The sequence below is a fragment of the Lithobates pipiens genome, unplaced genomic scaffold (assembly GCF_037356315.1).
Source record: "Lithobates pipiens isolate NorthernLeopardFrog02 unplaced genomic scaffold, aLitPip1_a1.2 Scaffold_8, whole genome shotgun sequence".
Lineage (NCBI taxonomy): Eukaryota > Metazoa > Chordata > Amphibia > Anura > Ranidae > Lithobates > Lithobates pipiens.
In genome coordinates this window covers 619,553,663-619,580,512 of record NW_027507903.1, presented here as the reverse complement: position 1 = coordinate 619,580,512, position 26,850 = coordinate 619,553,663, and the positions used below count along the sequence as shown (strand labels likewise).

The window sequence follows — 26,850 nt, the reverse complement described above, 5'->3', positions numbered from 1 at the left end:
TTTTTAAGGGTTCCTCTTTGTTGAAAAGGTTGAGAAAGGTATATCATTAAAAATTCTCTAAGAACTAAACAAAAATATATTTTCATAAAACTTTTGTGTCTGTTTAAGGTGGAGCCATTTCAAGGAGGTGGAGATGACACGGCGCTAAATTCAATCAAACTGTTATGTACAAAACCCGGAGACAGAACCGTTCAATTAGAAATAACGTCAAAGGAGGCAGGGTATGTCCATATATTTATATTACATTATGCACACCCCAACAATAAAACAAGTCCATCTGAAACTGACATTTTCTCAGTGGAGCGATCTGAGACTCACATACTCCCCACAGTTCTGATATATAGTACTAGATCCAAATGTACAAAGAAGAAAGGGCTTGCTTGACGGGCAGCACAGGCAGGCCAGACAACGTACCTATATACATGCACCCCCTCCCAACCCATACTGAGATTGAACACAGTATGAGTTTGGCAGCAATTTTCAGCCAATGATTTTGGTTGAAATCAGCTGATAATCACACAGCCTATTAGTAAAAAACACACATAACTCTGTGTGTGTATAGGAACAGCGATCTGGCTGTTTGTTCTCCCTGGAAAGCAGGGAGAAATAACAGCCAGGTCAGAAAGTAAAAGCAGCACACTTTACACTTGTTACGTGCACAGTTGTTTGTTTTTATAAATAATCTATAAAATATTGTAGGTTGGCTTAGTCCTTTCACTGCCATCAACATCAGGGCCGTCTTTACTATTGATTGGGCCCTGTGCAAAAAAAATTCTTGCCCCCCCCCCCCCCCCATGCACATTGTATCTCCACCCCAACATTCGAAAAAACAAAACACACACGTAAAGGTATGTATTGCATTGTATTGTAACTGTACTGTCTGCCCTCATGTTGTAAAGCACTGCACAAACTGTTGGCACTATATAAATCCCTAATAATAATAAGAATGATGGGGGAAGAGATAGAGAAGTCTGGGATGATGGGTGGGTGGGGATAGCGGATTCCAAGATGATGGGGGGATAGGGAAGTCCAGGATGATTGGGGGTGGGGGGGAAGAGATAGGGGAGTTCAAGATGATGGGGGGAAGGGGGGAGATAGGAGTCCAGGATGACACACAGGAATTGGCGGTGTGTACTTTGAGGTGTTTGTATCATACAGGGCACAGAAAAAATCAGCACAAGGGCCAATGCTTGCATATCCTCCCCCCTCCCCCAAAGTAACCATCTATTGGTCACCTCTGCACATCACTTTGCTTACCTCTGCTCCCTCATCCACAACTCACCTCTGTACCCCCTCCATCCACGGCTCGTCTCTGTACCCCCCTCCATCCACAGCTCACCTCTGTACCCCCTCCACCCACAGCTCATCTCTGTACCCCCCCTCCATTCACAACTCACTCTGTACCCCCTCCACCCTCAGTTCACTTCTGTACCCCCTCCGCCTACAGCTCACCTCTGTTCCATGCTCACCTCTGTACCCCTCCATCCACAGCTCTCCTCTGTATTCCACGCTCACCTCTGTACCCCTCCATCTACAGCTCTCCTCTGTATTCCACGCTCACCTCTGTACCCCCTCCACCCACAGCTCACCTCTGTATTCCATGCTCACCTCTGTACCCCTCCATCCACAGCTCTCCTCTGTATTCCACGCTCACCTCTGTACCTCCTCCACCCACAGCTCACCTCTGTACCCCCCTCCATCCACAGCTCTCCTCTGTATTCCATGCTCACCTCTGTACCCCTCCACCTACAGCTCACCTCTGTACCCCTCCATCCACAGCTCACCTCTGTACCCCCTCCGCCCACAGCTCACCTCTGTACCCCCCTCCATCTACAGCTCTCCTCTGTATTCCACGCTCACCTCTGTACCCCTCCATTCACAGCTCACCTCTGTATTCCAAGCTCACCTCTGTACCCCTCCACCTACAGCTCACCTTTGTACCCCCCTCCATCCACAGCTCTCCTCTGTATTCCACGCTCACCTCTGTACCCCAACACCTAAAGCTCACCTCTGTACCCCCCTCCACCTACAGCTCACCTCTGTATTCCACGCTCACATCTGCACCCCTCCATTCACAGCTCACCTCTGTACCCCTCCATCCACAGCTCACCTCTGTACCCCTCCACCTACAGCTCACCTGTGTACCCCCCTCCATCCACAGCTCTCCTCTGTATTCCACGCTCACCTCTGTACCCCAACACCTACAACTCACCTCTGTACCCCCCTCCACCTACAGCTCACCTCTGTATTCCACGCTCACATCTGCACCCCTCCATTCACAGCTCACCTCTGTATTCCACGCTCACCTCTGTATGCCTCCACCTACAGCTCACCTCTGTACCCCCCTCCATCCACAGCTCTCCTCTGTATTCCATGCTCACCTCTGTACCCCCCTCCATCCACAGCTCACCTCTGTATTCCACGCTCACCTCTGTACCCCTCCATTCACAGCTCACCTCTATATTCCACGCTCACCTCTGTACCCCTCCATCGACAGCTCACCTCTGTATTCCACGCTCACCTCTGTACCCCTCCATTCACAGCTCACCTCTGTATTCCACGCTCACCTCTGTACCCCTCCATTCACAGATCACCTCTGTATTCCATGCTCACCTCTGTACCCCTCCACCCACAGCTCACCTCTATACCCCTCCACCTACAGATCACCTCTGTACCCCCTCCACGCACAGCTCACCTCTGTATTCCATGCTCACCTCTGTACCCCTCCATTCACAGCTCACCTCTGTATTCCACAGCTCACCTCTGTATTCCACGCTCACCTCTGTACCCCTCCACCCACAGCTCACCTCTGTATTCCACGCTCACTTCTGTACCCCTCCATCCACAGCTCACCTCTGTATTCCACGCTCACCTCTGTACCCCTCGATCCACAGCTCACCTCTGTACTCCCCTCCATCCACAGCTCACCTCTGTACCCCCTCCACCTACAGCTCACCTCTGTATTCCACGCTCACCTCTGTACCCCTCCAGCCACAGCTCACCTCTGTATTCCACACTCACCTCTGTACCCCTCCATCCACAGCTCACCTCTGTGCCCCCCTCCACCCACAGCTCGCCTCTGTATTCCACACTTACCTCTGTACCCCTCCATCCACGGCTCACCTCTGTATTCCACGCTCACCTCTGTACCTCTCCATTCACAGCTCACCTCTGTACCCCCCTCCACCCACAGCCAACCTCTGTATTCCACGCTCACCTCTGTACCCCTCCAGCCACAGCTCACCTCTGTATTCAACACTCACCTCTGTACCCCTCCATCCACAGCTCACCTCTGTGCCCCCCTCCACCCACAGCTCGCCTCTGTATTCCACACTTACCTCTGTACCCCTCCATCCACAGCTCACCTCTGTATTCCACGCTCACCTCTGTATTCCACGCTCACCTCTGTACCTCTCCATTCACAGCTCACCTCTGTACCCCCCTCCACCCACAGCCAACCTCTGTATTCCACGCTCACCTCTGTACCCCTCCATCCACAACTCACCTCTGTATTACATGCTCACCTCTGTACCCCTCCACCCACAGCTCACCTCTGTATTCCACGCTCACCTCTGTGCCCCTCCACTCACAGCTCACCTCTGTATTCCACGCCCACCTCTGTACCCCCTCCATCCACAGCTCCCCTCTGTATTCCACACTCACCTCTGTACCCCTCGATCCACAGCTCACCTCTGTACCCCCCTCCATCCACAGCTCACCTCTGTACCCCCTCCACCTACAGCTCACCTCTGTATTCCACGCTCACCTCTGTACCCCTCCAGCCACAGCTCACCTCTGTATTCCACACTCACCTCTGTACCCCTCCATCCACAGCTCACCTCTGTGCCCCCCTCCACCCACAGCTTGCCTCTGTATTCCACACTTACCTCTGTACCCCTCCATCCACGGCTCACCTCTGTATTCCACGCTCACCTCTGTACCTCTCCATTCACAGCTCACCTCTGTACCCCCCTCCACCCACAGCCAACCTCTGTATTCCACGCTCACCTCTGTACCCCTCCAGCCACAGCTCACCTCTGTATTCAACACTCACCTCTGTACCCCTCCATCCACAGCTCACCTCTGTGCCCCCCTCCACCCACAGCTCGCCTCTGTATTCCACACTTACCTCTGTACCCCTCCATCCACAGCTCACCTCTGTATTCCACGCTCACCTCTGTATTCAGCGCTCACCTCTGTACCTCTCCATTCACAGCTCACCTCTGTACCCCCCTCCACCCACAGCCAACCTCTGTATTCCACGCTCACCTCTGTACCCCTCCATCCACAACTCACCTCTGTATTACATGCTCACCTCTGTACCCCTCCACCCACAGCTCACCTCTGTATTCCACGCTCACCTCTGTGCCCCTCCACTCACAGCTCACCTCTGTATTCCACGCCCACCTCTGTACCCCCTCCATCCACAGCTCCCCTCTGTATTCCACACTCACCTCTGTACCCCTCCATTCACAGCTCTCTTCTGTACCCCCCTCCACTCACAGCTCACCTCTGTATTCCACACTTACCTCTGTACCCCTCCATCCAAAGCTCACCTCTGTATTCCACGCTCACCTCTGTACTTCTCCATCCACAGCTCACCTCTGTACCCCCCTCCACCCACAGCCAACCTCTGTATTCCACGCTCACCTCTGTACCCATCCATTCACAACTCACCTCTGTATTCCATGCTCACCTCTGTACCCCTCCACCCACAGCTCACCTCTGTATTCCACGCTCACCTCTGTACCCCTCCACCCACAGCTCACCTCTGTATTCCACGCTCACCTCTGTACCCCCTCCACCCACCGCTTACCTCTGTAGTCCAAGCCCACCTCTGTACCCCTCCACCCACAGCTCACCTCTGTATTCCACGCTCACCTCTGTACCCCCTCCACCCACCGCTCACCTCTGTAGTCCAAGCCCACCTCTGTACCCCTCCATTCACAGCTCACTTCTGTATTCCCTGTCTACCTCTGTCCCCCGCCCCCATCAACAGCTCAACTCTGTACCCCTCTATCCACAGCTCACTTCTGTAATACCATGTCCACCTTTGTTTTCCCCATCCACCTCTGTAGTACCCCCCATCCATGTTCACCTCTGCACAGGGGCGGATCCAGGGGGGGGGCAACGGGTCAATTGCCCCCTCCGAGAATACCGCCAGCTGATGACAGAATGGCCGGTTCCGCGGGTCCAATCGCGGCCGGTTCCGCGGGTACCCGCGGGCCGGTTCCGCGGGTCCAATCGCGGCCGGTTCCGCGGGTACCCGCGGCCGGTTCCGCGGCTCCAATCGCGGCCGGTTCCGCGGGTCCGGTCGCGGCCGGTTCCGCGGGTCCAATCGCGGCCGGTTCCGCGGGTCCAATCGCGGCCGGTTCCGCGGGTACCCGCGCTGAGTGGACGGGTGAGGGGGGGCAGCTGGGCGGCTTAGGAGGGCTGCTGGCCAATCAGGAAGCCAGCAGGCAGGGGAGCAGGGAGATGACATCATCTCTCACTGCCCTGCGTCCCTCCAGTTCCGCCCTCACTGTGTAGGAAGCTGTGTGCAGCAGAGAGATTGCATCATCTCTCTGCTGCCTATGTTCACTCTGGGACCCAACAAAAGACCACCAGTAGGTGACAATCCGCAATGTGTGGCAGGCTACGTGGCAAGTGGCAATCCGCAATGTGTGGCAGACTACGTGGCAAGTGGCAATCCGCAATGTGTGGCAGGTGACGTGGCAAGTGACAATCCGCAATGTGTGGCAGGTGACGTGGCAAGTGACAATCCGCAATGTGTGGCAGGTGACGTGGCAAGTGGCAATCCGCAATGTGGGTCAGGCAACTTGGCAAGTGACAATCCGCAATGTGTGGCAGGTGACGTGGCAAGTGGCAATCCGCAATGTGTGGCAGGCTACGTGGCAATCCGCATCTGGTGGCAGGCGACGTGGCAAGTTACAATCCGCAATGTGTGGCAGGTGACATGGCAAGTGGCAATCTGCAATGTGTGGCAGGCTACGTGACAAGTGACAATCCGCAATGTGTGGCAGGTGACGTGGCAAGTAACAATCCGCATTTGGTGACAAGTGACAATCCACATTTGGTGGCAGGCGACATGGCAAGTGACATCCTCAGGGCTCCCACTGATTCTGCATTATGGTGAGTTGAACCATTTAATTTTATATTACAATGTATTAATAGAAATAATGCGCTTCAATCATCCTGACACCATAACAACCATGGTGCCGTAATGATTGAAGCGCCAATACCAGCCATTTCCCATATAAATTGCCCCCCAAAAAACATATTTTATAGCAGTGCCCCTCCCGAGATTAGACTCTGGATCCGCCCCTGCCTCTGCATCCCCCCATCCACAGATCACCTATTTATTCCCCATCCACCTCTGTATCCCCCCTATCCACCTCTGTACCCCCCATCCCCCTCTGTACTTCCCCATGTCAACCTTTGTACCCCCGTCCACCTCTGGGTTCATCTCTGTAACCCCCTCTACCTCTGTATCCCCCCATGTTCACCTCTGTACCCCCTCCATGTCCACCTCTGTACCCCCCTGTCCCCCTCCATACATCCCTATGTCAACCTTTATACCCCCGTCCACCTCTGGGTTCATCTCTGTAACCCCCTCCACCTCTGTATCCCCCCATGTTCACCTCTGTACCCCCTCCATGTCCACCTCTGTACCCCCCCATCCCCCTCCGTACATCCCCATGTCAACCTTTGTACCCCCGTCCACCTCTGGGTTCATCTCTGTACCCCCCATGTCCACCTCTGTACCCCCCATGTCCACCTCTGTACCCCCCATGTCCACCTCTGTACCCCCCTATGTCCACCTCTGTACCCCCCATGTCCACCTCTGTACCCCCCCATGTCCACCTCTGTACCCCCCATGTCCACTTCCGTACCCCCCCATGTCCACTTCCGTACCCCCCCCATGTCCACTTCCGTACCCCCCCATGTCCACTTCCGTACCCCCCATGTCCACTTCCATATCCCCCATGTCCACTTCCATACCCCCCATGTCCACCTCTGTACCCCCCATGTCCACCTCTGTACCCTCCCATGTCCACCTCTGTACCCCCTCCACCTCTGTCCCCCATTACCATCTCTTTACCCCCCATGTCCACCTCTGTACCTCCTCCATCTCTGTACCCCTGCCCCATGTCCATCTCTGTACCCCCATGTCCACCTCTGTACCTCCTCCAACTCTGAAACCCCCATGTCCATCTCTGTACCCCCATGTCCACCTCTGTACCCCCCCATGTCCACCTCTGTACCCCCCATGTCCACTTCCGTACCCCCCATGTCCACTTCCATACCCCCCATGTCCACCTCTGTACCCCCCATGTCCACCTCTGTACCCCCCATGTCCACCTCTGTACCCTCCCATGTCCACCTCTGTACCCCCTCCACCTCTGTCCCCCATTACCATCTCTTTACCCCCCATGTCCACCTTTGTACCTCCTCCATCTCTGTACCCCTGCCCCATGTCCATCTCTGTACCCCCATGTCCACCTCTGTACCTCCTCCAACTCTGAACCCCCCATGTCCATCTCTGTACCCCCATGTCCATCTCTGTACCCCCCCCCCCCATGTCCATCTCTGTACCCCCCATGTCCACCTCTGTACCCCCCATGTCCACCTCTGTACCCCCCCATGTCTACCTCTGTACCCCCGATGTCCATCTCTGTACCCCCCCATGTCCATCTCTGTACCCCCCCATGTCCACCTCTCACTTCTCTACCCCCCATGTCCACCCCAGTACCAGCATTTCTCTGCAGTCTGCACATATGAATCCCCTTCCCCTTCTCTCCACGTTGTTCTTTCTTACCTGATCACAGGGCGGTGCAACACAGTCTCCGGAGTCCGTCTATCAGACCCAGCACACAGCCAGAAAACTTCACTCGCTGTGTGCTGCACAGGTCTGCCAGGCGGGGGTGGGGGCGGGAGGAACATGGAGCGCCGCTCTCGCTCTGTCATTGACTCCGGTCCGCAGCTTCTGACAGAGGGAGAAGCGGGAAGAGCTGGCTCAAGCACACGAAGCCCACAGCTGTCCCACTCTCCTGTATAATAAATATGGCCAGCACTTGGGAGAGCGCGGGGGGATATGAAATGGGATGCATGCGCTACTCCGGGAAAACTGCGGGAAGCGCAGGGCTTAAGTGGCAGCTGCCTTGGGCCCCCCAGCAATGACAGGGCCCAGGGCAGCTGCCCCTTTTGCCCTGCGTTAAAGAAGGCCCTGACTGGAATGTAACACCCCCCATGCTCTGCTGCCCCTTCTTTTAGTCATACAGATTTTTCAATAAATTAATATAATATGTCCAATTTTTTGGTTATTTCCCTGGGCTCTTTCTGTGTGGCACTTGGCACTGTGCCCTCTCTTTGGCATACTGCATATTTTTACATATGCCTTTTTTGGCCACTGGATTCAAGTGTGTTGATAAATACCCAGTGGTACCTCCATGTTGGTTCCCTATCTTTTTTTTGTGATACAGGGACAGCTATGGCAGGGGCCAGCTTCTAGAGCAGAGGAAGAGCAGCCAACATCGGTTCACTGATCTCTCCAGTGAATGAACCCAGAAACAATTAACTTTTCATCACTTCTGGCTTTAGCGCTGTCATTCCTGCCTGCTGAATAAGCTAATCAAGCATGATCTGTTCATTCGCAACTGATCGCTAGATTTGAGCGAACAGTTTGAGCCAAGCAAATGTTCGGCCTGAACATAGCCTGTTCGCTCATTTGTAGAACACCAACATTTATGGGACGCACTGCATGCTGCACAGTGTAGTCATTTTGTGTCACACACCACTTTACCAACTGTCAAATTGAGCGGTGTGAGCCACTGATCTGCCTGTGAACACAAAGCTGAAAGGAGTGCCGGGCCAGTGTGGCTCTTGGCTTCCAGGCACAACAGACGCAGCACGGCATGGCAACGTCTCACCTGGCATGTCGAATAGGTTCTGGGGATCTTGGGCGGTGCAGCGGAAGAGACGCTAGCAGCTGAAAAGGAGGAGTCAGCCGAGGAGGAGAGGGAGGATGGAGGAGGAGAAGAAGAGCCAGACCTGCATGCAATCCGTGGCGGTAAAACCAAATCTACACGGGTGCCACAGGTTACATGCTTGACGGCCGTCAGAAGGTTCACCCAGTGGGCAGTAAAAGTTATATACCTTCCCTGCCCGTGTTTGCAAGACCACGTGCCTGTGGTCAGATGTATCTTGGCACCGACACTGTGTGCCAGAGATACATTCACTTGCCGCTGAACATGGCCATATAGCTCTGGGATGCCCTTCTCTGAGAAATACTTCCTTCCTGGGACCTTCCATTGTGGTGTTCCAATGGCCACAAATTTTCGAAAAAGGCCTCCGAGTCCACCAGTTTATATGGCAGTAGTTGGCGGGCTAACAGTTCTGACAAGCCAGCGGTCCACCGTTGGGCAAGAGGGTTATCCGGTGTCATCATTTTTTTTACACTCAAACATTTTGCCCACGGAAGCCTGCCTTTTCCAGAAAAACGCGAGGACGGCATGATGGAAGGTGGAGTGGAGGACAATTCTGAGGAGAGATGAGAAGGAGAAGTAGAAGAGGCTGGACGGTGAGAGCCTGGAGTGTGGCTTTGTGGGTTCCGTTGCTCCCAATGGGCTCGGTGATGGCAGCTCATGTGCCTTCTTAAGGCGGTCGTCCCTAGGTGAGTGTTGGGCTTACCGCGACTTATGCATTGACTGCAAAGGCTGCAGATGGCAACACTATTGTCAGCAGCGGACACGTTAAAAAAAAAAACACACTGCGGAGCCATGTGCCGGCATCCTGGGAGCGCCAGATGTGACCGTACATGGTTTATGCCTTGCTTCTGATACATTAGTAGTCTGCTTTGTCCCTCCTGTGCAATGTAAGTTATCCCTGCTTCTCTTCCCTATCTGCTGGTCCATATCTCCCTCTGAACTCCCCTTCTCTTCCTCTCTTGTGGGCACCCACGTGACATCACTAGACATGTCATCATCGACGTCACCTTCCCCACCGATATAAGTAGAGATCTCGGAGTAGGCAGCAACACCGGGGACCAACCTCCTTGGGCTGATATGGGTACTGTCATCAGACTGCTAAGTGGCAGTTGTTGCTACCTCCTCTTCCTGATCTAATGCCAATAATGGCTGCGCATTGGCAATGTCTTGTGATGGATCGGAAAATAATTCCTGTGACTCAAGCGGAAGTCTATATGGTGGTGGTGTTGGTGGTAGTGTATTTGGCGGTGCACACAGCAGAGAGTGAAGAGGATGAGGAGGGTGCAGAAGAGTAAGGCTGAGTGAGCCACTCAACCAAGTCTGATGCGTCCTTTGACGTAATCGAACGCACCTTCTGCAATTTGCCACTTTGGCTCAAGCCTGTTGCTCCTGCCCTACCCCTACCACCCCTGCGGAAGGGCCTGCCTCTTCCTCTGCCTATCATTTTTTAAATGACCCTGTGACAAAAGTCTCTAGAGAAGTGCAGTATATGTGGAAGAAGGTATATAACACCCCGCTTCAATCTGTCGTTTTGGGGGGCCACTGGTCTATCACACCAGTTATAATACTTTTTTCTAATTGCGTTTGTCACTCTTTGTAGTATCGCTGCAGAACCGCTCAGCAGTCACAATGCTGCACAGTGGAAATGCACTATACTATGTTTTCTATATTTGAAAGTATTGTATACGTGTATTACACCCCTATATATTGCACACCAAATAGTACACCTATACCAGTCCTTAAAGGGACCTTTGTGGACCTAATAGTAGCTAGCTAGTGATTGCAGACTGTCCCTGCTCCAAACACCAAACTGTCCCTACACTAAGAAACGACAGCTGCAGAATCGGTCAGCAGCACTGCAGTGCACTATAATATGCTTTCTATATTTGAAAGAAAGTATATTTTACGTGTATTACAACCCTATATACTGTACACCTATACCAGTCCTTAAAAGGACCTTTGTGGACCTAATAGTAGCTAGCTAGTAGCTAGTTTATTGCAGACTGTCCTGGCCTGCTCCAAACACCAAACTGTCCCTACACTGAGAAACGACAGCTGCAGAATCCTTCAGCAGCACTGCAGTGCACTACAATATGCTTGCTATATTTGAAAGAAAGTATATTATACTTGTATTACAACCCTATATACTGTACACCTATACCAGTCCTTAAAAGCACCTTTGTGGACCTAATAGTAGCTAGTGAATTGCAGACTGTCCCTGCTCCAAACACCAAACTGTCCCTACACTGAGAAAAGACAGCTGCAGAATCGGTCAACACTGCAGTGCACGATAATATGCTTTCTATATTTGAAAGAAAGTATATTATAAGTGTATTACAACCCTATATACTGTACACCTATACCAGTCCTTAAAAGGACTTTTGTGAACCTAAAGCCCCGTACACACGAGAGGACTTATGTCCGACAGACTTCCGAAGGAGTCCTGCCGGAGTTCTGCTGGAGTTCCGACAGAGTTCTGACGGACTTTTCGACTGAGCGGACTTGGCCACACACAATCACACCAAACTCCGACGGATTCGAACGTGATGACGTACGACTGGACTCGAATAAGGAAATTCATAGCCAGTAGCCAATAGCTGCCCTAGCGTCGGTTTTAGTCCGTCGGAATAGCATACACACAAGCAAATTTTTCGAAGGGACCGGGTCCGGCGGAGTTCCGTCGGGAAAATTTGAAGCATGTTCCATATTCTAAAGTCCGTCAGACTTTTGCGAATCAAAAGTCTGTTGCAGCCCACACACGATCGAATAGTCTGACGGAATCAGTCCGTCGGACTTTGGATGTTGAAAAGTCCGCTCGTGTGTATGCGGCATAATAGTAACAGACTGACTGTCCCTGCTCCACACAGCGTCCTTTCCCTACACTAACAAAAGACAGAATGTAAAATGGCCGCCAGATCAGGTCTATTTAAAAGGTAGGGGGTATGTCCATGTGCTGAAATGTCTCATTTGGCTGTCCTGTACCCCATGATGGATGTGTCATGGGTCAAAGTTCTTCACAATGTAAACGAATATGTCCGCCGCGAACAGCGCCAGAAGTCCGCCGGTTTGGCGAATCGCAAACAAGCAAAGTTTGCCGCAAACCGACCGCCGGGCGAACAGCAAGGCCATCTCTAGTAATAGAGCGAAGCTTGGATTACTGCTCTGAATAAGTACAATAAAGCTTTCCTTCTGAAGTGGATAGAAAGATGTAATATTACTCTTGTACATGCTAATGGTCAGAGGAAATATGGTAGCCCTTCAGCAGACTGGGTTGGAGAGGTTCCTTCACTTGGGACAGAAATATTTATCAACTATAATCCTTAAGAGTTCTGTGCACGCCACCTAGGATGGTTTAAGTGACTAGTTTATAAGCTCATGTTAATGATATTACTGTCAGATATTAATTGCTAGTGGTGGATTAGCATAATCTGTTTGCTGTTCCTTAGTTATGTTAATGGACTGTACTTCATACTCCTCATGGTTCTCAACCTGAACAGCGTGAGGATGTGGCCCCAAAGTGGTAAAGCGGTTGCAGACAAAAGGTTTTAATAAGGAGACATGAAAAACATTTGAGATACGCATATTAGAAGGAAGTGCTAATGCCACTAGGTTAATCCTGCAAAGAATATGGAAAGGCACAGTAAACTGAGGTGCGAACTTCAGAGAGGGAACACGAACACGAAGCCGGAGGTTTGCGAGATGACAGCCAGACCTTGTCCCCAACCTAGTAGGAAGGTGCAGGCAGGAGTCTGCTGTCAGCATGGAGTCTGTACCTATTATTAGCATGTCACAACACCTCCTAGACTTGTGCCCAATTGGAACGAAGACCACAGAAATGCTCCTCTAACGCAGGAATACTCTGCGGAACAAAAGAGTCAGGCAACATGGAAGGTTGGAAACCATAGTTCACCATAAATGGGGACAATTGGAAAGCAGAATTCAAGGCACTATTGTGAGCAAACTCTGCCCACGGTAAGAGGTCTGACCAGTTGTTATGATGGTCAGAAATATAGCAACGTAGGAATTGTACCAAGGACTGATTGGCTCGTTCTGTGGCCCCATTAGACTGCGAGTGAGACGCAGAGGCGCAGAGGACAAAGCAAGCTGAATTCTCAACTGTGCGCAAAAGGCTCACCAGAACACAAACTGACTATCCCTGTCCGAGACAATCACCTTGGGTAGCCCATATAATCAAAAGATCTCCTGAGCAAAAATGGAAGCCAGTTCCTTAGCAGTAGACAGCTTCTCCTGCCATAGCCCCAGCATCATGCATGGAGGAGTCAGCTGAAGAATTTCAACACAGTGCCAGCCAATTGCTTCTTGACGATACACAGGCGTTACTGATGTTGGTTCTGAGATAGAGGAAGGGAGTAACATGAGCCTACATCTAAATGTCAGCTTGTCCAAATTGTTGGCTTTACAACTCCTACCTTTCTGTCATTAATTATCAGCATGTGCTGCAGCACAGTGGCAGGTTCCCAGTCACTATTTCTTTGCACATAAGGCCATTCCACCTACATAGTTACATAGTAGGTTAGGTTGAAAAAAGACACAAGTCCATCAAGTCCAACCTATGTGTGTGATTATATGTCAGTATTACATTGTATATCCCTGTATGTTGCTGTCGTTCAGGTGCTTATCTAATCGTTTTTTGAAACTATTGATTGCTTCCCGCTGAGGCTACCACCCGTAGAAGGGATTTCCACATCCTTGCCGCTCATACAGTAAAAAACCTCTATGTATTTTAAGGTTAAGCCTCTTTTCTTATTTTAATGAGCGACCACGTGTCTTGTTAAACTCCCTTCTGTGAAAAAGTTTTATCCCTATTGTGGGGTCACCAGTACGGTATTTATAAATTGAAATCATATCCCCTCTCAAGCGTCTCTTCTCCAGAGATAATAAGTTCAGTGCTCGCAACCTTTCCTCACAACCAATATCCTCCAGACCCTTTATTAGCTTAGTTGCCCTTTGTACTCGCTCCATTTCCTTCCTGAGGACTGGTGCCCAGAACTAGACAGCATACTCTAGGTATGGCCAGACCAGAGTCTTGTAGAGTGGGAGAATTATAGTTGTATCTACTGAAATTGATCCCCTTTTAATGCATGCCAATATTCTGTTTGCTTTGTTAGCAGCAGCTTGGCATTGCATGCCATTGCTGAGCCTATCATCTACTAGGAACCCAGGCCCTTTTCCATTATAATTTCCCCCAGAGGTTCCCCCCCCCCCCCAGTGTATAGATTGCATTCACATTTTTTCCACCCAAATGCATTATTTTACATTTTTCTACATTAAACCTCATTTGCCATGTAGTTGCCCACCCCATTAATTTGTTCAGATCTTTTTGCAAGGTTTCCACATCCTGTGGAAAAAAAGTTATTGCCCTGCTTAGCTTAGTATCATCTGCAAATGTAGAGATTGAACTGTTTACCCCATCCTCCAGGTAATTTATGAACAAAATAAATAGGATTGGCCCCAGCACAGAACCCTGGGGGACCCCACTACCCACCTCTGACCATTCCGAGTACTCCCCATTTATCACCACCCTCTGAACTCGCCCTTGTAGTCAGTTTTCAATCCATGTACTCACCCTATGATCCATACTAACAGACCTTATTTTGTACAGTAAACGTTTATGGGGAACTGTGTCAAATGCTTTTGCAAAATCCAGATACCCCCCCGTCTACGGGCCTTCCTTTATCTAGATGGCAACTCAGCTCCTCATAGAAGGTTAATAGATTGGTTTGGCAAGAACGATTCTTCATGAATACATGCTGATTACTGCTGATACCGTTTTCGTTACTAAAATCTTCTATATAGTCCCTTATCATCCCCTCCAAGACCTTGCATACTATTTATGTTGGGTTATCTGGTCTTTAATTCCCAGGGATGTATTTTGGGCCCTTTTTAAATATTGGTGCTACATTGGCTTTTCTTCAGTCACCTGGTACCATTCCAGTCAGTAGACTGTCAATAAAAATTAGGAGCAATGGTCTGGCAATTACTTGACTGAGTTCCCTAAGTACCCTCGGATGCAAGCCATCTGGTTCCGGTGATTTATTAATGTTAAGTTTCCCAAGTCTAATTTTAATTCTGTCCTCTGTTAACCATGGAGGTGCTTCCTGTGATGTATCATAAAGATAAACACTTCAGTTTTGGTTACTGAAGCCCTCCAATTCCCTCGTGAAGTCTAAGCAGAAGAATACATTCAATACCTTTACCATCTCCTCATCCTTTGTAACCAGATGTCCTTCCTCATTCATTATGGGGCCAATATGGTCTGTCATCCCTTTTTTACTGTTTACATACTTAAAGAATTTCTTGGGATTTTTTTGCTCTCCTCTGCTGTGTCTTTCATGTTCTATCTTAGCCACCCTAATTGCACCCTTACATTTCTTGTTGCATTATTTATAAAGTCTGAATTCTAATGATGATCCCTCAACCTTGTATTTTTTGAAGGCCTTCTCCTTTGCTTTTATATGGATTTTTACATTTGAGTTAAGCCATTGTTTGCTCTTTTAAATGTATTACCCAATGGGATGCATTGGCTAATGCCCTTATTTAATATGCTCTTAAAGAAAACCCATCTCTCCTCCGTGTTCTTTGTTCCTAAGATTTTATCCCAATTCATGTCTTTTAACAAGGTTCATAGTTTAGGGAAGTTGGCTCTTTTAAAATTCATTGTCTTTGTATTTATCTTATATTTCCTATTTGTGTGATTTATACTGAAGCCAATTGACCTGTGATCGCTGTTACCTAAATTGCCCTGTATCTCCACATCAGTGATCAAGTCTGTATTGTTGGTAATCAGTAGATCCAGTAACGGTTTATTTCTAGTTGGTGTGTCTACCATCTGAACCATGAAATTGTCCTGCAAGGATTGGCGAGCCTTAGACGAATGCGTGGTTCCCTCCACCCAGTCTTTGGATAATTAAAATCCCCCATTATGATAACACTTCCCATCCTTGCTGCTAACCCAACTTGTGATAGGAGATCCCCCTCCCCCTCCTCCCTCAGGTTAGGGGGCCTATTGCTTACTCCCAGTAATATTTTCCCCTTAGCCATTCCTTTGGTGCTCTACCCATAAGGATTCCACCTCCTCTCTAGCCCCCTTAGTGATGTCATCTCTCACATTCACTTGTACATTATTCTTGATATATAGGCATACCTCCCCCCCTTTTTTACCCTCTCTATCCCGGCGATAAAGGGCCTTGAATGGTGGCCAGCCAATCATGAGAGCTGTTGAACCAGGTCTATGAAATTTCCACAAAATCGAAATACCCCTTAGATACAACAGTATCTCTAGTTCACCCATCTTGTCCGCCAGGCTCCTGGCATTGGTGAACATGCCACATAGTTTAGTCACATACTATGCTCTTATTGAGTGTTCCGAGATTGCAACTAGGATTTGTTACTATATTTACCTTGGGTTTATGTGCGTTAGTCAACCTACCACTAATGCCCCCAATACTACCCTCTGGAATATCTTCCATGGGTAGTATTCCAGTCACATCCAGTGGGACTGGGAGGTGGAAGGCTGACAGGGAGAGGTGGCGGGTAAGTGAAGTGCAGACCGCAGGAGACAGTGTGTGAGACAAATTAGGGAAGCGGCGGCACTGAATGTGGCTGACTGCTAGTGTCAGATTACAAGGGGAGGCTGTGCAGAGTGACAGACCCAAACGACAAAACTTGACTAACAGTGTACTGTGAGTACCTGTGTATTGGGAGTACCTGTGTATTGGGAGTACCTGTGTATTGGGATTACCTGAGTACTGTGTGTACCGTGAGTACCTGAGTATTGTGAGTACTGGTGTAGTGTGTGTATTGTTAGTACCAGAGTATTATGTGCTTTGTGAGTGCACGTGGACTGTGAGTGCACATGGACTATGAGTGCACAAGTGCTGTGAGTGCATGAGTGCTGTGAGTGCACGTGGACTGTGAGTGCACATGGACTATGAGTGCACAAGTGCTGTGAGTGCATGAGTGCTGTGAGTGCACGTGGACTGTGAGTACCTGTGTATTGTTGAGTACCTGTGTATTGTTGAGTATTAGTGTCAGGAAGCTAGTTTTTTGTTAATTTGGACAGGGTATAATCCTCAATCCCCATCCGATTAGTAGGTACGATGCCTGGCGGGTGTAGAGATATGACTCGGTGTACATCTTGCGGCATGTATGCGTTCCTTGATCATCTGATCGAGCGCGAATACTGCTGTGCAAAATGTAAGCACACTGTTTCCCTGGAAGCCCAGGTTCTGAATCTAGGGAAGCAACTATCAACACTGAGAAGACCCTCCACACTAAAGGAGAGTGGGGCCAGCACAGAGGCGGTGGAGATAAAGAGGGGCAGGCACCAAAGCAGAGTAGATGGGCTACAGTCAGGAAGGGTAGAGGGGAAAATGCCAGGGAGGCAGTTCCTGTGCTGGAACATCCCAATAATATGCTCTGTTGAGTGACATTGATGAAACCAGTCAGGGACCAGCAATGCTGGAGCTGAGTGACTCCCCTAGCTTCCAGGGGAATAACTTCTCCAGTGAGGGTGGGAGTAAAGTCAAGGGAATGGAAAGACCTATTCTGGTGATAGAGACTCATTTCTTATAAGGACAGAGAGGGCAATCTGTCACACAGACCTGAAGCACCAAACTGTATGTTGTCTACCTGGTGTTTGGGTCCGCACCTCATGGATCTGGTGTACAGATTACTGGGAGGAGCTGGGGAAGACCCGGCTGTCATGGTGCACAATGGCACCAATGGCAAAGGCAGAGGAATATGGAGTATCCTAAATGATTTGAGGGACTTAGGAGCTAAATTGAGGAAAGGAACCTCCAAGGTAGTATTCTCAGGAATACTACTGGGACCTCGAGCCACACCAGAAAGGCAGAGGGAGATTAGGGAAGTAAACAAGTGGCTGTGGAGCTGGTTTAGTAAGGAGAAGTTTGGGTTCCTGGAGAACTAGGTCGACTTCTCAGTCGGCCACCTGCTGTATAGAAGGGATGGAATGCACCTAAATGAGGAGGGTGCAGATCTGTTGGGAGTGAAGATGGATGAAAAGTTAGAGGGGCTTTTAAATTAGGCAACGGGGGGAGAGTCCAGAGGTAGAGATAGTCAGTCAGCGCGTAACATATTCCAGAGGGTATCATTGGGGGCATTAGTGGTAGGTTGACTAAAGCACCTAACCCTGAGGTAATTTTAGTAACAAGTCCTATTTGCAACCTCAGAACACCCAATAAAGATACAGTATGTGACCAGTCTAAACTACGTGGCATGTTCAACAATCCCAGGAATCGGGCAGACAAGATGGGAAAATTACAGCTACTGTTTTTCCAGGAGGATTTCGATTTTGTAGGAATTTCAGAGGCTTGGTTCAACAGTTCTCATGATTGGCGGGCAACCATTCAAGGGTATTCCCTATATCGCAGGGATGGAGAGGGTAAAAGGGGAGGGGTATGCCTGTATATCACAAATTATGTACAAGTGACTGTGAGAGATGACATCACTAAGGGAGCAAGGAAGGAGGTGGAATCCTTATGGGTAGAGCTGCAAAGGGATGAAACAAAGGGGAAAGAATAACTGGGAGTATGCTATAGGCCCCCTAACCATATAAAGATTTTATTGTGGAATGTAAAGTGTTTGTAAACCCTTAGAAACCACTTTGACCTACAGGTAAGCCTAGATTAAGACACAGGCATCGCTGTCTACGGCGCATGCGCTATAGACAGAGGTGTGCAGGCGCACTGAGCGCGCCACTGTCAACAGCGATATCCCGCGAGTGGCGGCTCCCGTGCGCATGTGCGGGAGTGACGTCATCGCGGCTTGATCAGGTACTGTCGGAAAAATCCTATGAAGCATTTCTGGAGTCTTGTACCATCTGGTTTTGATTTTATACTCATTTTCCTGCGTATTCACGTTCAAAGAACCTTTGTGGGTAAACAAGTGAATGGATCATCTAAAAAGTGTTTTAATTGGAGATAAGACCAGAAGGGAAAGGTTTTAGTGTTTGACACTGCTTCCAGGTTTGCTTTTCGGGTGAGCATGCCTCTATGGAAGAAGTGTTTTGCATGCCTCTATGGAAGAAGTGTTTTGCTTGCATCTCTGCATATGGGCATTCTTATGCCAGGAAGGTTTTGTCTAATCCCGGGGGGGGAAGTATGGGTTAACTCTAATGGGGGTGATCAAACATTCCAAGGCTGACAGCGCATGTACTTTACATACTCAAATTCAAGGAGAGTTGCTCCAATGGGGGGATGGGTGTGAAAGGCTAGGTCTCGCTGGCTTTTTTAAGAACCATGAGACCGAGCCAAGCTCTGTTCCCAAAATCCTTTGTTCCAGATTCACCCAAGCCTTGCAACGGGTATGAATCTTCACTCTAGTCATATGTGCAGCCCAATAGTAGTGCTGTAGATCCAGGAGGCCAATTCCCCCCTTAGATTTCGGTAGTACTAGTTTCGCCCCCACCCGACGTGTGCCGATTTAGTTCCCCAAAGGAAAGATCTACTCATCCTCCTGTAGACCGCAGAAAAGGTGGCTTCGGGTGCCGACATCGCGGGCGCGCTGGACAGGTAAGTGTCACTATTTTAAAAGTCCGCAGCTGCAGTATTTGTAGCGGTGGACTCCCGCTTTAACCACTATAAGGATTACCGCCTATACCATTCTTTCCAACACTTCCAATAGTTGTCAAAAGTTGCGCAAGAGGTTTTTCTTATAGCTATAAGTCTTTCGTATTGGTAGTTGAGGTTGACCTGTACTAAAACTTCTGAGGGGTTAGGAGAATAAGTACTTCTCCAGTGTCTGGCTATAACTAGTTTTGCAGTGATTAGAATGTGGACAACTACTATACGTGAAGTCAGAGGGTATTTGTCTATACCTAGGTGAAGGATTGCCAACGCTGACTCTGGGGTTTGTAGTATTCCAGTAATATCTGCAAAAACACTGAAGATTTTCCTCCAGAAACTAGACAAATTCTTGCATTGCCAAAATATGTGAAGAATTGTGCCAGGGATGCCACACTCTCTCCAACAAAGTGTGGAGTGAGATGGAAACATTTTGGCTAGCAGATGGGGGGTTCTATACCATCTAGTTAAGACTTTCTGAGTAAGTTCCCAATGACTAATGCAATGAGAAGCAGCATAGTTGTATCGGAACGCTGTGGACCATTGTTCTGAGTCAAATACTTGGTTCAGGTCATTTTCCCAGGACAAAATGGTAGGAGTTTTAATAAATTGTTGTTTAAATTGAAGCATATTGTAGCTAAGAGAAATGCCTTTGCAGTTATGATTGGTACTTATGGCACACTTTTGAATGTAGCTTAATCGATGGGGGTGGGTTTTTAGCAAGAAAGGAGGCGACACATCTGTGTAAATATTGACTCGAGTTTGGAATGTTGTATTTAGTCTGTAGGGATGCAAATGGTTTAGGGGATCCCTCTTCGAGGAGATCATCTACGCACTCTATGCCTTTTTCTTTGCATATGTTCACTGAACAGTAGGGGATTAACATTTCTAATGTTTGGATTGGGAGTCTGATCGTGGATGTTGAGTTGTCATGCATGGATTGAGACAGTAAATGTCTCCATTCTAATAGAGAAGCTTGGGTTGTTGGAGGGAGGGTGGAAAGCGTGAATTGTTTCCACGCATCTGCCAACAGTAGGAGTTTCATGTTGGGGGTTTTGGCCATGTCAGGTTCGACACCCATCCAGAGGGGTTCCTAGGGGGACATAAACCATTGTTTTATTTGTGATAATATAGTTGCCCAATAGTAGTCTTTTAGGTCTGGTAGACCCACCCCACCCACCTTTCTATGTTGAATGAGGATTTTGTGAGAGCATCACACTCTTTTCCCCTGCCAGATATAATGTTTGAAAATCGCATTCAGTTCTTTTGGAAGGATCAGCATTTTGAAAGAAGCTATTTTTCCCACCCAAGATAATTCAGTTTTAGCTATGCAAGTTAGAGTTTTGCGAATGTCTGATAGGAGAGGTTTGATATTGGTCTCTGCTAAAAGGGATGTTTTAGTTGTCAGTAGTGTACCTAGGTACGGGATGGAGTTTTCCGCCCAGGTGTAGGGAAGTAATTATTTTAAGTGCATACGAGCATGGTGGTTGATTCCGAGATCTAGGATTAAGGATTTGCTAAAGTTTACTTTATAGTATGACAAGGAACTGAAGAGATTAAGGGTATCATGGGCGAAAGACAGCAATATGGTGGGCTTGTTGAGTAGAAGAATGATATCGTCTGCGAAAAGATTTATTACGTGTGATTTCTGTTGGAATTTAAAGCCTGAAATATGAGGGTGAGAACGGATGGCCTCCTCCAGGGGTTCCATCATTAGGTTGAAAATAAAGGGGGAGAGTGGACAACCCTGGAGGGTACCATTGGCATTAATTAGTTTTTTCGACAATAAGCCAGAGGTGAGGACTTGTGCTGAGGGGTTTTAGTACAGAGCGAGTATTGCGGAAAGAATTTGACCCTGAAATCCAATAGAAGCGCCAATAGAAAGAAGCAGTGAAGGTGTTTTTCGAGATTCGGCATAGTGGATAATAGGGATGAGCTTCGAGTTCAAGTCAAACTCATGTTCGACTCGAACATTGCCTGTTCGCCTGTTCAGTGAACAGTGAACAATTTGGGGTGTTCGCGGCAAATTCGAAAAGCCACGGAACACCCTGTACAAGTCTATGGGAGTAATCTAAAGTGCTAATTTTAAAGGCTAATATGCAAGTTACAGTCCTAAAAAGTGTTTGGGGACCTGGGTCCTGCCCCAGGGGACATGTATCAATGCAAAAAAAGTTTTAAAAATGGCTGTTTTTTTGGGAGCAGTGATTTTAATAATGATTAAAGTGAAATAACCCTGGTCGGGGGAGTAGCCGGATGTGAATGGAGCGTTTGGGAGCGTGTGAAGTGAGGAGATGTGAGTGAGCTGTCTCTGAGCTCTCTCCCTGTGATTTGAATTGCTGGCGGTTGCTAGCTGAGAGGGCGGTGATCGCTGAGGATACAGAGACGCAGAGGCTGGCCATGGACTGGCAAAAGCTGCCGAAGATTCCCGGAAACTGCTGTGGAAAGCCGAAGTTTGCCGAGGACCTCCGAGGATTGCCAAAAGCAGAACCAGGGCTGAACGCTCACGGCGGTGCACTGTGAGGAGTGGAACGGGCTGAGCTGGGTCCCGGGGGCTTGATCGTAGCCGGGAAGGGATACCCCCCCCCCCCCCCCGAGGAGTGGGACCAGACTGGAGCAGGAGGGCCTCGGAGGTATGTGTTGTGGCAATAAGGTGGATGGACTGAGGCAGCGGCGGCAGACTGAGCCAGGAGCATAAGAGTCGGGGGGGGGGGGGGAAGGTCAGCTCTTTTTTTTTTTTGTCTTTTCTCCTCTTTTCATTTGCGGCTGTTTTTGATATAAGGAACTAGTGTACTGGTATACTCTATATTATATAAAGCCTTGCATTAAAGGAACGTTTAAACCTATTGAAATCAACAGGAAAACCGGTATTTTGAGTTCATCAGTGTGTTTTACCCTGTGCAGCAGGTGATTTAGAAAGATAATCACCATGCGTTAATTTCTATCATAAGCGTTGTATAATTGTCTACAGCTGCATATTCGTTTTGATCCCTCTCCCAGGTTTTGGAGGGGAAAAGGGAAAAATGGAAAGAAAGAAAAAGGGGGAAAGGAGAAAGTAAATATTAACAAATATCCCCCTGTTCTCTATTTTTGTCACTCCTCTGTTTTTTGATTTCTGTACCATCTAGCTGATCAAGACTGTGCTTTTATAAAAACCCAGGGTAGAGATATCATGGCAGCGAGGAGAGGAACAGGTTCTACAGGAGAATGGAGGGACACAACAACTCAAGCTCCTCAAAAGAAAAGAATGCTCAGTTGGTGCAAGAAGCTGCAGCGAAACTAGAGCGATATGTTCGCACCCCAGGCCAGTCCCCAGCAAAGGGAGAGCAGCCGGTACAACAGGTTCAATTGGCACAAGTAAAAACACAACAGGGGGCCTTAGTGGACAGAAAAAGTCAAGGTCATCTACCCTCAACAGCTGCAGTGGGACATCAGGACAAAATAACGCTAGTAATAAACACCAAGGGGTAACTCAAAGTGAGCTTGGATCTGTTTCCAAAAGTAGTTCCCTTGTTGAGGAGGATCCAACATTGAGAGATGTTTTTTAAGCTGTAAATGTGTGTAAATCTTTATTAGGAGAACTATGTGATCAATTTAAAAGTATGAAAGGAGGAACTATTATTGGTCAGACAGGACATGCAGAGGGCAGCGGAAAGAACAGCAGCACTAGATACAAGGATAAGTCAAGTAGAAGACGATTTACATCCATTACATCAAGAGGTTAAAAACATGAGAAAGCAACTGGTTAACCAAGCTTCTAAGATGGATGAAATAGAAAACAGGCTTCGAAGGGACAAAATTAGGATGATGGGATTACCTGGGAAAAGTGAAGGTTCTAATCCTATAACATTTTTGGAGACATGGTTTATAGAACTATTTGGAAAGGAAACTTTTTCATCTTTTTTTTTTCAATAGAACGAGCTCACGAGTTCCTTTTAGAGCCCCACCTCCTGGAGGTCACCCTAGGCCATTGTTGCTGAAATTTTTTAATTACAATGATAAAGCGACATCGATGCGTAAAACAAGAGAGCTGGGTAACATTACTTATGATGGTGCGAAGATCTCTCTTTATCTGGATTATTCGCCTTATCTGCAGAGACGTAGAGCTGAATTTTTGGAAATGAAACGTACTTTACAGTCATATAAAGTTACATATGCAATTTTATACCCAGCGCGGCTGCGTGTAGCAGCACTGGGTGGGATTCAGATGTTCGACTCTCCGGCCGATGTGACATCATGGCTAGATGCTAATAAGGGGGCATTACAGATGCATTAAGGGGATAGAAAAGGAAGATAGGTAGTAGGGAGATGGGAGGAGGGAAGGTAAAAGGAGAAAGGCGGGAAGAGGGTTAAATACTAGCTAATAGGGAGTTAGTTGAGGGAGACACAAATGAGGAGTGAAATTATGATAGAAAGGGAGGATAAAGCCCCGTACACACGAGCGGACTTATGTCCGACAGACTTCCGAAGGAGTTCTGCCGGAGTTCTGCCGGACTTTTCGACTGAGCGGACTTGGCCACACACAATCACACCAAACTCCGATGGATTTGAACGTGATGACGTACGACTGGACTCGAATAAGGAAGTTCATAGCCAGTAGCCAATAGCTGCCCTAGCGTCGGTTTTAGTCAGTCGGAATAGCATACACACGAGCAAATTTTTCGGTAGGAACTGGGTCCGGCGGAGTTCCGTCGGAAAAATTTGAAGCATGTTCCATTTTCTAAAGTCTGTCAGACTTTTGCGAATCAAAAGTCCATTGCAGCCCACACACGATTGAATAGTCTGCCGGAATCATTCCGTCGGACTTTGGATGTTGAAAAGTCCGCTCGTGTGTACGGGGCTTAAAGGGGTTTTTTTTCTTTTATTTTTCTGTTGCTATTACTGTTTTTTGCCTCTCTTTTTTTGGGGGTAGGGTGGAATGAGATTGGAAACGTGGATGAAGGGAGGGATGGAAGAGTAGTGTGTGAGATGGTCACGTTAAATCCCCTTAGGGAGCAGCTAGGTAGGTGGAGGGTTGGAGGGGAAAGGGAGGTGGGGGTGGTAGGAGTTGCTGGGAGGGGAGGGAGGGAAAAGAAACATTTAATGTAAATCCTCACAAGATGTTTAAGGTTAAATATTGCATGGTTGGTAAACAAATAATAGCTCAAATGTTAGTTATCACTACAATGGTGAAACGTACACGGAGGTTAAAGTATAAAGCACAAGTAAATAGAATTATTGGTAAATTAAGAGGAAGTGAGTGGAACCTGGGTGCAATTGTATATTATAAGGTTGCCTTTCTTACTGTTTACATTTTTGCCCTTTCTTCAATTATCTTTTTTTTTTTATCACAGTTAGATAATGCAGGATAAAATACGTAATATTGTCTCTTGGAATGTAAGAAGCTTGGGTAGTCCGATCAAAAGAGCAACAGTTTTTTCTATGCTGGAGAGACATGGGATTGGACACACTTAACAAAATTAACTATACCCCAATTTAAGAATAGGAGGTATCAAAATCAGTATCACTCTATTTATACATCCTATTCTAGGGGGGTGAGTGTCAGTGGCTTAACTAGAACCTTCAGGGCCCCGATGCAGGAAACCTTGGAGGGCCCCCCCTGACCTCCGGACAGGGCTCTTTTCTCCGTGCCTGATGGTGGAACACCAGGGCCCAGTCCCAAGTGGGTGGCCGCATATAAAGGAACCGATTTAAAAAACATCAATTACAGTCACTGTGCCCATCAAACGCCACCACTGTACCATCAAATGCCACCACTGTGCCCATCAAATGTCACCACTGTGCCCATCAAATGCCACCACTGTGCCCATCAAATGTCACCACTGTGCCCATCAAATGCCCCCACTGTACCATCAAACGCCACCACTGTACCATCAAACGCCACCACTGTACCATCAAACGTCACCACTGTGCCCATCAAACGCCACCACTGTACCATCAAATGCCACCACTGTACCATCAAACTCAGCCGCTGTGCCCATCAAATGCTGTTGGTGTGCCCATCAAATGCTGCCACTGTGAATCCCCACCACCCGCTCGCTGTCTGCCCGCCACTTACCCTGTCTTGGTGGGGCAGCGGGTAACGGCCATGAGTGGGGTCCTCCATGTGTCTCCTGCCATCCTCATCTCCCGTCCTCTCCTCCTGATAGTCGTCCAATAGCTGCGCCTATCGTTTCAGCCAATCAGGTGATGGGTAACAGACACGCACACCTGATTGGTGGAGAGGCGGTTCAGTGTTAGGAAAGTGAATATTAATTCACTTTTCTAACACATCTGGGTGAACTGTGAGCGTCAAGCATGGCGTTCGCAGTTCACCCATTTTGAAGCCTATTAGAGCCCATGGCTCTAATCAGGTGCTGCAAAAACACCCCCCGCCGCTGTGATTTAGGTGCCCGGCACCCCAAAAGGGTCCAGACACCTAAATATGGGGATGGCAGCAGTGGCCATGGATAGATTCATGCTATGCTAAGCATGAATCTATCCCTCAAGGCCCCCCTGCAGCAAGGGCGCCCCTATAATTCCGCCACTGATGAGTGTGATGATAGGAATGGGGGTGATTTTTTCCTGCAGACAGGCCAGTATTAATGAATTGGGCCATTATATATTTTTTGTGTCTTAGAGGATAAACACTATGTGTTGGCAAATGTCTATATACCGCTTCTATTTAAGATGGAGGTAGTGTATAGACTTATGGTTTTCATGGCGGATAAGGAAGATGTGCCGCTTATAATAATGGGAGACTTTAATGAAGTGCTTGATAGTGGGGCTGATAGATTTGCCCCCAGAATTCAAACAGGGGAACTGGGGGCAACAAGGTTGAGCTATTTTTTGAAGGAATTGGGATTACTGGATATGTGGAGAGAGAGGAATTTGAGTGTCAAGCAATATTCCTGTTTTTCAGGATCTTATTCCACACTTTCCAAAATAGACATGGCCCTGGGTAATGTGGAAGCGCTACAAAGCATAAGGAATATAGAGTATATAGTTTCATAGTTTCATAGTTAGTTAGGTTGAATAAAGACACCAATCCATCCAGTTCAACCTGAGTGAGTGTCTACAATTGTCCCTATCCCTGTACATTATACACTCACATTGGTCCCTATCCCTAGAGGGCTATCGGATCATTCACTTCTGAAGGTGTCACTGAGTCTGGGGGGGGGGGGGAGAACAACGGGGGGTTGGAGAATAAGCCCATTTTGGTTTGAATTAATGAAGGATGTAGAAGAAGTTCCACCAAAGTTAAAAGTGTTTATAGAGTTTAA

General features: G+C 48.3%; 1 protein-coding gene across 1 annotated transcript in view; it reads left to right on the top strand.

Annotated features, from left to right (window-relative positions):
• LOC143961445 (vitelline membrane outer layer protein 1-like) overlaps positions 1 to 26,850 on the top strand; it is a 100,481-nt gene that overhangs the window by 54,234 nt on the left and 19,397 nt on the right. Inside the window, exon 2 of the mRNA XM_077470739.1 lies at positions 109 to 221. Within this exon, the coding sequence (XP_077326865.1) occupies positions 109 to 221 (113 nt within the window). The remainder of the gene's footprint in view (positions 1 to 108; positions 222 to 26,850) is intronic.